Source organism: Thamnophis elegans, chromosome 1 (genome assembly GCF_009769535.1).
Source record: "Thamnophis elegans isolate rThaEle1 chromosome 1, rThaEle1.pri, whole genome shotgun sequence".
Lineage (NCBI taxonomy): Eukaryota > Metazoa > Chordata > Lepidosauria > Squamata > Colubridae > Thamnophis > Thamnophis elegans.
In genome coordinates this window covers 51,986,573-51,999,621 of record NC_045541.1, presented here as the reverse complement: position 1 = coordinate 51,999,621, position 13,049 = coordinate 51,986,573, and the positions used below count along the sequence as shown (strand labels likewise).

The 13,049-nt window shown below is 37.5% G+C and overlaps 1 protein-coding gene across 1 annotated transcript in view; it reads left to right on the top strand.

Annotated features, from left to right (window-relative positions):
* The window catches only part of KALRN (kalirin RhoGEF kinase), a gene marked incomplete at its 5' end in the record, with an annotated part of 302,460 nt that overhangs the window by 270,503 nt on the left and 18,908 nt on the right, over positions 1-13,049 (top strand). The window contains 5 exon segments of the mRNA XM_032209049.1: positions 5,853-5,880; positions 6,968-7,139; positions 10,554-10,675; positions 12,801-12,851; positions 12,854-12,943. Coding sequence (XP_032064940.1) covers positions 5,853-5,880; positions 6,968-7,139; positions 10,554-10,675; positions 12,801-12,851; positions 12,854-12,943 — 463 coding nt within the window.

Genomic DNA, 13,049 nt, shown 5'->3' with positions numbered 1-13,049 from the left:
AAATGCAACTGCTAACAGTAAATGAGTACAAAGGACAAAAGTCGTATAAGAAGACATACATCAAGGAGTTAAAGTTTTCTTGGGAATCCCTGAGTTTTGGTACAAGATATTGACTGTGAAGTTACTTAATCACTTAGAAGATTAGAAAGATCCTTTCCACTGAAAATAGTTGAATAATAAATAAACAATAACATTACAATATGAAACACATAGATAGATTAAAATATAGAAATACACACATAGATTAAAACCCAGAAATGAGGAAAAATGGAAAAGGCCTTCTAGAACAGGGATCTCCAATCTTGGCAACTTTTAAGACTTGTGGACTTCAGCTTTGAGAATTACCCCGTCACCCCTCCTGGCTGAGGAATTCTGAGAGTTTACAAGTCTTTAAGTTGCCAATTTGGAGACCCCTGTTCTTGATGACAACACATCACTAAGCAAATCTGTTTTAGAAAGAAAGTATCTGTCTGTGAGTTTAGAGATGAAGCTCTTGTTATTGGGTGGGGAAATACTACAGAAAACCACTTTGCAATGATGTAAAAGTCTTTCTAATGTTCTCAAACCATTTGGAAAACTTAAGAATATTAGAGTTTCATAATTAGCATGTTTGGGATACCTGTAGATACCTGTAAATGGGACTGTGCAGATCCTTCCAAAAATGTACTTCACAATGTTTGGGTATATGTACAAAACATTTTTTCATATCCACAAAGTCCAGTAATGATATAACTACTTTACTGATCTGAAGAATAGTGCTTTTCATAATTTTTTTTGCATTGTAGAAGACTTCTTTCTAACAATTTTCATAGTCCTGATATTTAATATATTAGAACACCTAAAGTCTGTATTCCTTTACCAATTCATAAGCTATATTTGTGGACTTTGGGTGATACAGTACATAGTCTGCACTGAAGTCCTACCTGCCCACTTCCTTGCTGTGTTTGCTTTTGGCTAAGCAGTGCTTCTGCTGATATCACACTGCTTGCTGTTGCCTTACAATTATAGTTTATTTTCAAAGCCTTTCAATAGAATATCTATTGCTACTGCTTTGCCGATTTATTCATATAAGTTTGAAGCCAATGGACAAAGAAAAAGGAAAAAAATATGAGCTTGGAACAAAACAAGATGCAGCAGTAATGTTTGTTTAGATGAGGCAAGGGAGAGGACTTAAAATGCTGCTGTTCAAGTACTACAGGAGTAGTAAACTCTATGTGAGGAAAAATAGAAATTTCTCCACATATTTTTCTTATATTGTCCCCATGAAAATAGAGCAAATCCCTCACTAACAATTTGTTTCTTGGCAAAGAGACCCCTTCTGTGGCCGTTATATATTTGTGTTATCCACCTTGCCTCAAAACACTGTTGATTACCTAATTGTTCCATAATGCTCACTCCATAATGTTCCTCTATATCAGTGATGGCAAATCTTTTCAGCACCAAGTGCCGAAAAGGAAGCACACACACACGGAACATCAAGTGCCAAAAAAGAAGAGGAGTTGCCCGGGGGGCATGCATGTGCCGGAAAATGTAGTTTTGGTTTCCGGTGCATGCATGCGCACTGGCCAGCAAGTCTTTTGGTTTCTGCCACGCATTCGCACATGCCGATCAGCTGGCTGGCATGCATGCTCATGCCAGAAAATGGAAGACCAGCTCTTCCAGTTTCTGGCACTACCACACACACAAAGGCCAGCTGATCGTCGCATGCGCATACACACCAGAAACCCGAAAGAGGAACGGATGATGTCGTGCTGGCCAGGCGACATGGCTCCATGTGCCACTTTGGGCACGCATGGCCATATGTTTGCAATCACAGCTTTATATCTAATTGTTAAATTAGTAGTGCTCTAGTGTTCCTTAGCTCATTGTTTATGTCTTCTAGTGAGTATACATAAAACACAAATTATGTTTTGCTTTAAACCTGGAATATGCCCATTATGTTCCAGAAATTCAGACCTTAAACACTGATGTTTGCATGGTGATGACCTCGAGCATACCATCCCAGACGCCTACACACAGATGTTTGAGATCCATTCAGTTGCAATTCTAGATAAATATGAGTTTTGCAAGGCTATTTCCTGACTTGGATTAGAGTCCCAGATAATTTTCCTATCAAGAGTGACCTTTTTCAACCACTGTTTGCCCCTGAAAGTACTGTTCGTAATAAAAGAGAACAAAGAATGGTTGGCCTGATGGTTAGGAAGCCCCCAGGCAAGAAAAACTCAACTAAAATATATATTGTTGATCCTCACTGAATCTATCCAAGCAGTAAATTGACATGGTGGGAAAGACAGAACTATTCCATCTCCAGCAAAGGTGCATGTCCTGCTGTCAATAGCCTCCCCATGTTAAAGCAAATTAATATAGTTTTTTTCCTGCTTCCTTGGTTTTCTTTTTTCTACAGTTTTGAACAATGTTGCTTTCATTAGTATTCCACAATGGTTTAGCTCTTCTTTTTTTAACTAACTCCCAGATTTAGTCCTTATAAACTTTTGGGTGTAGCTGTTTTTTTGAAAAGAAAATTATTTATAAAATACATTCCGATCCTTCAATGCTTGCTTCCATTTTGCAGCATTAATAAATCAAAATTAAAGGCTGCTACTTAATTGCCTCATCTGCTAAGGTTCCCAGGGCTAATGCATTCCTTTGAAACCTGTAAGACTTGTTTCTAAGTTTTCCAGATACCTGTTCCATACATGCTTCAGCCTGAATTGTGCTTGTCAAGAAACCATTAAAAAGAATGGTGATATTAAAGAAAGGCAATCAATTTAAGGTGCTCAGAATCCAAAAATATTCAAGACTTGGTGGATTTGGGCCTTTAGGTTTCTTTAGAAGAATGTTATCAAGAATTAGCTACGGGATACTCAGCATCATCTGTGGATCAAAAACCATTCAATTTCATTCAGCTTGATATGTGGGGAGAAAAATACAAGAAATTTCCTGTATGGGTGGAAGAGTGCCTGGAGAAAAGAGATAGCTAACTTCAGCCTGGAGGCCATGTCTAGCCTTGTTTATTGGTGGCTCCTCATAGCCCTAAGGCAAATAAGGCTAAAAATTTCAACCAGGCCATAATAAGCAATACTTACTATGTTTTGGAACAGTTAAAACAGTACTTGTTACCATCTAAAGAGGTGGAGATGGGGCTACATCAGGTTATTTATAACCTAAATTGTATCGCATCTTTGGGGGAAATGATCAAGATGTGGAAGATACCATCGCCATTAGTATTGCCATTTATCTTTTCTTCACCCCATCACCAATATTTTTCATGGCAGAAATACCACAATTAGGTTCTTCCTTTGTCCTCAACATTTCATTTTTAGATAAATCTTTGGAATGTGACCTTTTTTAATCAAAGTGGGCAACATATTTGTCACCAGAATTAATATTTTACCTGTAATTGTTTTAGCCACAGGGAGTTTAACAATGAGATCCCAGAAACTGAAATTTTCAGGGTTGATTGGGTATTGTTGTTATTTTTTTCAAAATATATGAATGCCGGTTCACACATGTGCAGTTAAAGGACAGGTAAACCTATATTACTGCTTACCTTTTTAAAGCAGTTTCAGAAGTCTTAAAAAGTGTTAAGAACTGTAAATGGCCCATAGTCAAAATTTGCCCACCCTTTCTGAACTGTGATTATTAATAATTACCTAACAGTAGCAAATAGCGCTGCCTATTAATGTTGAATCAACAAGGCAGAAAACTTCCAGCTGGATAAGCCTTAATTGAAATAGTGGGATTGTCAAATAAAATAAATTTTTATTGGACTGCTGTAACAGTTTAACCATTAATCCAGATGTCTTGGCACATATATGCCCTCTGCTGCTGAAAGAAATCTAATGTCTAGCCTAGGGTTTAAATGCATTTGCTACAATATTACTAATGGTACATTTCTGTACAAATTTACTCCTAATTAGGCTGGATTATTTCCAGTGGATCTTATTAGCTTTGATATTGGATAAAGATACTTCATCAAATATTTAATTTAAAGAGCTAAAGTGAAATGCTGGATGTGTTAACTGTAACTTTCGAATTCATTTGTGGCCAGGGCTTTTTCTATCACAGGTTTTCCTTTTTTTTTTTTTTCCAAATAAGTATCATATTTTTGATAAATCTAGATTCCTTGTGTGTCTTTAGGCTTTTTAGCTTTCACAATGAGTTTATGAATACCAAGTAGAGGAACACACTGCATGAGAATAGTTCATACTTTAAAAATATCATTTTCTTGAAGGCAATTCCAAATCAGTGTAAAGACTTATTGGAAGGAAATTATTTAGAGTTTAATGGATTTTGTCTAAAGGTTCTCAGGTACAAAATAATTAAAAGTCCTACTCTAGTGGGTAAGACTGAATTTTTGCCAATCAGGTAAAAGAATTTTTACCATCAGGTTTGTCCTGATAGTAAGTGCAAAGTACAAATACAAACATTTTTCTTCACTTTGTACTGGTTGAACTAAAAACTCATGGTGCTGCAGAATGACGAAAAAAGAATGGATTGCCATGAAGTAATCAGACCTGCAGAGATTTTGAAACAACCAGTTTATTCAAAAGCACTGTAGTAGCTGAGGTTTCTGAACTAAAGATGACCAAGCTCTACTTATTATTTTATCTAAAGCACATAAGTACAATTACTGTAGAGTACTGGACTGTTTTGCTTAATCTGCTATTTTAACAAGGTGATTCTTAGGTGTGTGAGGATTATATGTAGTGCTAAATATGATCAGATAACAACTAGACCTTTGCAGCACTTCAGAACTGATTCCAGAGAAGTTCTTTAGCATGAACTCTGCAAAAATCACAGCTGGTTTAGAGCTGCAGACGGATGCTTCTGTTGCACTCCTCGTACTTACTTTAAACCACCTGTTTGGAATGGAGTCCAAAGTGCTGTAGAACTCCAATATGCCTATGGAGATTCTCAGTCATCCAGGTCATGGTTGTCCCAAAGGTGGTTTTTCAGGAGGCAACTGGACTCTCTGGTTTTTCTTTGAAGACGTTTCACTTCTCATCCAAGAAGCTTCTTCAGCTCTGATTGGATGATGGGGAATGGAAGGATTTATATTTCTTGCAGACAGCTGATCATATGCATTCTTTTAGAGAGTTGTTGAGGCCACTTGGAGACCAGCAGCCTGTGCCTGTGTTCAACAGAGTGAAGAGACGCGAGGCAGAAAACATTCTGCGGAAAGCACAGCTCCACAACACAGTCCTTTCAGCAGTTCCAAGAAGGCTCCTCGGCCATTTGCATTACTCAGGTGACCCTTAGGACATAGACAAACCTCCAAGTGGCCTCAATGGCTGTCTAAAAAGAATGCAAATGACCAGCTGTCTTGCAAGGAATATAAGTCTTTCCATTCCTCACCATCCAGTCAGAGCTGAAGAAGCTTCTTGGATGAGAAGTGAAACATTTTCAAAGAAAAACAAAGTCCAGTTGTCTCTTTAAAAAAGCATCTTTAGAACTCCAATATCTGCAGGAATTATCTTACTCCCAACCACTCATGAAGATTGTCTGCTGTTCATGGGACATGAATAAGAAGAAAGACCAAAGATTATGGGCAGTAAATCTATGGTTCATTATAAGTACATTCATGACTGCTGGCTCGTTTCTGCTCCTCTTAAAGTTTTTTCAAGATCTTGCCAATTAAAGGATCCTGAAATCTTGATGTAGAGATCAGAAGGAGCTGTTACAATAAACACAATGTTCAGAATGACACTTCTCATGATGTACTTTCAGTTCCTCATTATTTTTAAGACTTATTCATATCTCGCTGAGAGCATTTCCTTTTTCCAATAACCAATTAAATAAACCTTTTTCTATTTTTCGTGTGTGTGTGTACATATGTATATATTTTTCAGATCATCAACCCAAATTTCATCCAGGAAGGTGAGTTAAAGACATACGCTTGTTTAAGTCTTTATTTTTCCATGTTTAAAAAAATGAAAAGGGAAATAATATTATTTCCCCAAACATATCCTGGGTAATTTTGTCTCAACAATGGCAGGCATGATACTAAGTACATTCTTACTACAGTCCCAAAGAATATATTGGACAGCAAATTAAACTGACTTTGCTTTCCCTATAGTATCATTTAAACTACAGTCTATGAATTCCTAAAATCTGCAAACTATAGGATGGCAGAAAAGTGATCCAGAAATCTGTGTCCAAACTTTTTCAGCCCAGATTTGGTAGTTTGAATTATAATTCATTTAATTCTGTTTATTTTAGCTAAGCCATTTTCAAATTATTCTGAGATTCCTTTCTGCTTTTATTTTGCATCACATTTATACAAACTCGCTATCTTCCCTGAACATTGTTATTGATTAAATTAATTTATACCTGCCTTTTCATTAAAATATGAACACCCATGCTGCTTATACCTTTTAAATAAATAAAAAACAGCCCAAGTATCCAGAAATGCCAAAGATAAAAACTAATCAAAGTACAAATAATTGGGAAAATGTATCACATAGTTCTATTTCAACATCAGTGGAAGGCTTGAATGGCCAAGTTAGGAATGGATTGTAACAGAGAAAACCTATCTTTGTGGTGACTGTGACTCGAGGGCAGATAATCACTTCCATTTCAAAGATTCTACAAGCACAGTTTTATGAGGAAATTCACTATAGATCTTGTTTAAAATGTTCAAGATATGAATAAGATTTCAATGTTGTATTATGAAAAAATGACACTTCAAACTAAAGTTGATACTTGGAGTCATCACAAAACCATGGTGATAATTCTTCTAAGCTGTGGAGGTCTTTGAGGCCTTCTCTTTTCCCCATTTCTGAAAACATGCCTCAGAAATGGGAAGAAGGGGGAATATTTTTTCTATTTTCACTTTCTATGAAGCAGGAGTTTTCTTGGACCAAAACCCACGACTCCTTGCTTGACAGCTGTTTCACTACTTCAAATGAAATCGTTAATGTCTCTTGTGAGTGTGATGTGTCTCTGTGTATGGCATTTACTCCAGTTGCTCCTGAGTTTCTCGTGCCCTTAGTGGATGTCACTTGCTTGCTTGGAGACACCGTAATGTTGCAGTGCAAAGTCTGTGGGCGTCCCAAACCAACCATCACCTGGAAAGGACCAGATCAAAACATGCTTGACAATGACAGCAGCACCACTGCCATTACAGTTACCTCCTGGTATGTTCAATCTTTGCGTACAGGATTCTGCTGAAACAATGAATGAATTAAGGTGGCTATTGAATATAGCAATATATTCAATATAGCAAATTATGTAATTGTAATTAAGTAAAGAGAGTTAATTTCATAAACCATTTAAAAACTGCTCTGATTTTCAATTCCACATAACCTCATAAGAGCCGAGGGGGCACAGTGGTTAGAGTGCAGTACTGCAGGCTACTTCAGCTGACTTCTAGCTGCAGTTCGGCAGTTCAAAACTCACCAGTTCAAGGTTGACTCAGTCTTCCATCCTTCCAAAGTTGGTAAAATGAGGACCCAGATTGTTGGGGGCCATATGCTGACTCTGTAAACCACTTAGAGAGGGCTGTAAAAGCACTATGAAGTGGTATATAAGTCTACGTGCTATTGTTATAACCTGCATCGGTCAAGAGGAATATAGAAAAAAGAATTTCCAACTCCCTGCTATAGTAATGGGCAACTGTTTTGTCAACAGAAACTATAATTTATATTGTGATGGAATATAGTAAGGAGGTAGATCCCCAGGAGGGAGGGGATGCAGTCCAGAGAAGTAAGAGGCAACTTAGTCCAGATATTATTTGTGAAAGAAAGAGGATGAAGTCAGATCCTCCCTAATAGTTCACAGAGTATATTGTACGTGCTGAAAGTAGACTCCTCAGCCTGGCAAGATTTTGTCTGTATGTGTTAAACCTATAAGTAGCAATAGCAGTTAGACTTCTATACCTTACAGTGCCTTACAGTCCTCTCTAAGTGGTTTACAGAGTTAGCATATTGCCCCCAACAATCTGGGTCTTCATTTTACCAAACTCTGAAGCATGGAAGGCTGAGTCAACCTTGAGCCAAGAATTGGCTCAAGGTTGAATCGGCAGTTCAGCAGTTGAACTGCTGGCAGCTGCAGTCAGCAGAAGTAGCCTGCAGTATTGCATTCTAGCCACTGCACCACCACGGCTCAGCTTGGATTTAACCACATGTCATTCTTGGTTTTGGACCTAACAATAGTGAGAAAGTTGAATTACGCCTACATGGATAGGTGTTGTTAAGATTTTTCTTTTAGAAAAAAGTTGAAATGATAGCTTAATTAATAGCTTTTATGTGTTTCCTACCTCAAGATGACCTTGAAAAAACTGAAAGGATTTTTGGAAGCTGCAGAAATGGGATTCAAAAATGCTGGTTACCATTCCTACCTTACTTATTGTGTCAATTTTTTAAAATAAAAATTAAAAAGTAAACATTATTTCAAGAGAAGTTACATCTGATGACAAGTTTTCACAGGCAGACAGCCTAGGTACCTTCTATTTAAAATGCCATTACACCTTTATATTCTATTATAAAGATTGGTGGCCCTCAGAATACCTTAATATTGCAATCAATTTCATAAATCAGTGAAAAGGATTAGTGCATTTTTGAAAAATAGATCAAAATATTTAGAATTTAAAAACTTTTTTTAAAAAAAAATTATTTTACACAAGCTCCTCCAACAGCAAGAATGTTGGACCCCAATGGGAAACAATGACTAAAAGGATCTTGTTACTTAAAGTTTCTCCAAATAATGTGATAGCTACTAATAGATCCAACAGAATGAATATGGACATATTCACACATTATACTGTGTTGGAAAGTATATAAACCAAGTAGATTGAAATCAGATAGTCAAGATAATTAATCTCAAGAAAAAAGATCTTAGAAATAGATGCCCATATTTATTATCACCATGTATTTCATTAAAATAAAAAAGCATTTCTTTGTTAAGAGAAGCGTTAATCAACTTCTTGATCAAACCATACGATTTACCATAAGAAGTCATAAGAAGGAAGAGGTTTGGTCACATGCCCAAACTTTCTTCAAAACAGTGTATGCCCTGTATCAAGAGGAATTCAAGGACATTTTTACACCGTATTCAAAGAAAAGTCCAAGTCAGAATTGATTTGATCCATATAGCTGCCTGAAAATACGATACAGTATATATCAGTTGCTAAAGGAATGTTCTTCTTAGGGCTCCTAATGCATTTTAATAAACCTTGTCAAGTAAGATCCATGGCTGGATAAGAATGTTCTCGTGGCATAAGAAGGAAAAGGTTTCCTGAGAATTCCTTTGCACCTGTACGAGGAAATATCTTCTGTAAGACATCACAATTGCCATATGGCGGGTTTTTCTGGCCCTTTGTCAATCTCATGAATTTATGCTGATTCCAGGAGAGGCAGACAAGTTTAGGCCTGTGCTCTGAAAGTTGCTGACAACTGCATGTATTTAACTATCAATATTGGAACACGGAAGACAGCCCCCACGATGGCATGGGAGATGAATTCATTATTCTGTTTTTGGCCCATAGGAACTTTCCATCTGTTCATTCCATTGTGTCATTTCCACCTTCATCTGCAAAGTTTAATAATTCTATGTTACTGTAAGTCATCCACTGTATGCATCACTGTGTAGACTGCTATGTTTGTATAGATCTTTTCATAAACAGTAAAAGAAGGTTAAACGTCAAAGGAATGTCAAAGTGTAAATATAGCAGCACTGTGATCTTAGTGTTCAGTTATCTTAATCATGTTGGTTCGTGTTCCAAACACCCTTTAAATGAGGTATTCAACATCTCTTGATCAGGATTGGGGCTGATGAGTGAAATTCTGCTTTTTCTGGAGATCATCTCTCTATGGATGTCCTCGGAGAATTGGTGCATTCATAACAGGGCAGGCAAGATTGGTGCATTCACAACAGGGTCAGCTAATCACAAAGCATGCCTTGAATAAAAATGAAGATGGCCCAAAGATGCTAGTATTCCAGATCACTTTTGTTGGTGTTGTTTTCTATGTAGGTAACTACACTTACAAAGTTCTGGGTGCAGCCACCTATTGTCTTTATCTCATAAGTCTAAATGGAGCTAAGGAGCATTCTTAGGAATAAAGATGATATTCACAGCTAGAGGTTTTTGTTTAACCAAATGTTAGCTTCATATTTTAAAAATCATATTAAAAAAGTCCTTGGGAGGCAGAGAGACTAGTAACAAGAACCTTACTTCACATAGGCTCCAAATTCTAGACTCTTGATCTGCACAGTATGAATAACCGATCTACTTATAGTGCAAAGCCATTCCATTTTTGCACTCATGTCACCATCATTAACAGAGCAGTGTGAACAATATCTATTAGTAAATTATTTGTTTCTTTTTTGTGTGACTAAGGTCCATAGACGTCAATGAAAAGAGCACAACTTTTCTATTTTTCCATTGGTCTCACTTTCCATGATTGATTGATGGATTGGATTGGTGGATTTGTATAGTCACTCATTTCAAACTCATGACTCTAGTTACCAGAAACACTGAAAAAGTTAAGTTCTGGAAGAGAAGCCACTTGACAGAATTTCAACTTAACCTTTTGACTTCTACTCCTCTCTAGTGAATCAGGTGACATTACCCTAAAGATCTGCAATGTGATGCCTCAGGACAGTGGCATTTACACCTGCGTGGCCACAAATGAACTTGGAACAGCATCCACATCAGCAACAATCAAAGTACAAGGTAATGAATTTTCCTTTCATTTATAAGCTATGTACATGGAGCCTGTTGTATAAAACCTTTCTATAGGTTTGCTTGATGAAATGGTATTGATTTTAATCATGGTGTTTTAGGAGGAACAGATTAATAGAGTAAACAAAGGCCAAGTTCCCCCTAGTAATAGTAGTAGCATTAATAAATAGCAGTTTGGTCTCATTTACTTGGAGGGAAGTCTCTGCAAGTGGCAACAAGAACGCAAGTGGGCCACACTTTAATTGAACGGATCTGGAAGGCATCATTTGCTTGGAAACATGCATTATTTATGTAGGAACAATTTTTTGTAAGAAAATAAGGTTATATGATTTCTCATCTTGGACTTACATCTGAAGAAGCCTGAGAGAAAAAGGAATTTTTAAACTTCTCTACATATTCAGATTTTGTAGCCACAACAAAGGGCCCACCACCACCCTGCTTTGACCTTAGCTAAAGGTAAAGATTCCCCTCGTACATATGTGTTAGTCATTCCTGACTCTAGGGGGCAGTGCTCATCTCTGTTTCAAAGCCAAAGAGCCAGCGCTGTCCAAAGACGTCTCTGTGGACAGCATGACTAAACACCAAAGGCACACGGAACACTTACCTTTCCACCAAATTGGTCCCTGTTTTTCTACTTGCATTTTTGCATGCTTTCGAACTTCTAGGTTGGCAGCTGGGACAAGTAACAGGAGCTGGGACAAGTAACAGGAGCTCACTCCATTACGCAGCGCTAGGGATTCGAACCACTGAACTTCTGACCTTCTGATCGACAAGCTCAGCATCTTAGCCACTGAGCCACCCTGACCTTAGCTAATATCGTTTAAGACTGAGAAATGTGCGATGATACAGACTTGGCTGGAAGTCCAGGAGGCCATATCTAAGATGAGGGCTACATCTGAAACTTGAATCCTAGAAGAGGTTGTGGCAAGCCATTTTCTGTATTGTTGTCTCAAATCCATGAATACAGTCATCAGAAGTCACATTCAGGGAGTGAACCTATAGTGAATTTAGAACAGGGGTGTCAAACTTGTGTCGTCACATGACGGATTGCAACTTTTTCCCCATTCACTAAACCGGGCTTGGGCATGGCCAGTGCATGATACATCCAAGTTTGACAACCCTGCTTCTTCAGCACATGCCATTTGAAATGTTATCAACTGCATGTTTAAATTCTTCCTTTTCATGAAAAAAAATCCCTACTTTGAAAGGCTGACATGCCAGTTTTTACATGTAAACCTGTTTTGAAGTAAATTTACACAAATTATTGTCACTGAAAATTGATAGTACTTTATTTTCTACGATGTTTTAGCATTAGTAAATAGAGGACACGTTTAATCCTCTCCTCGCCTGCTAATTTCAGTAAAACTCCACCTTTCCACACCCATACAACTCTACATTAGCAATTTCTCTCTCTCTTTGTATTCTTCTGCCAAAAAAAGAACATCTGAGAAGCAAAACAATCAGGGGAAAATAAAGTCATGGGAAAGAATTAATTTCTCCCCTAAAAGTGTTGCTTTATTCCATTTAAAAAAAAAAAGAAATTTAACCCACAGGACAGATTAAGTTTCTTATTTAGCACAATCCAATTTTAAAATGCATTATTTTTGGTGCAGTTTAACATAATTGCTGATTGTAACTAATAATCTCTGTCAACCTAAATATTGGAAAGGTATAACTTTTAAAGGGTATTTGAAAATTCAGAAAACAAAGAAAGTGGAAGGAGGCAGGCAAGCCTCCAGGAAACTCCCAGCGCTGGTATGGTTTCCTGCTATATATTTACCGTATGTTACTGTGCCAAGTTATTACAGTCATTAGGCATTTTGTTGATTACCTTTTTATTTAGAAGTATAGCATACATGGAGGGGCTGATCCAATTATTTGGAGGAAAAAGTGATTAATCCTTTAGTGCAGTCTAATCTCAACAAATTTATGATGTGTGGTCTCCCAGATCGGGAGAATTCTGGAAGTTGAAGTCCACACACCTTAAATTGCTGAGGGTGAGAAAGGAAAAAGATTTGATAGTAATCTGTTTGCTGTTTGCCCCTTAACTGGGACTCCAAGTTCTTCTCTAATCCTCTGCTAATTTGCTTCTTTCTTCTCTCTTTCCTCATCCCAGGGGTTCCAGCTGCCCCAAATCGCCCTATTGCTCAGGAAAGAAGTTGCACTTCAGGATTCTCCGCTGGCTGCCTCCATCCAGCACAGGCAACTGTACCATTTCAGGCTACACAGTAGAGTACAGAGAAGAAGGGTGCAAACATTGTGAGGCTTTTGCGTGGGAAAACCTGAATTGTGTACCTGTCATATGTTTATTTTGCCACTGATTTTGTAGTTAACACAGTCACACTTTCCCCCTGCACTGTAGTGA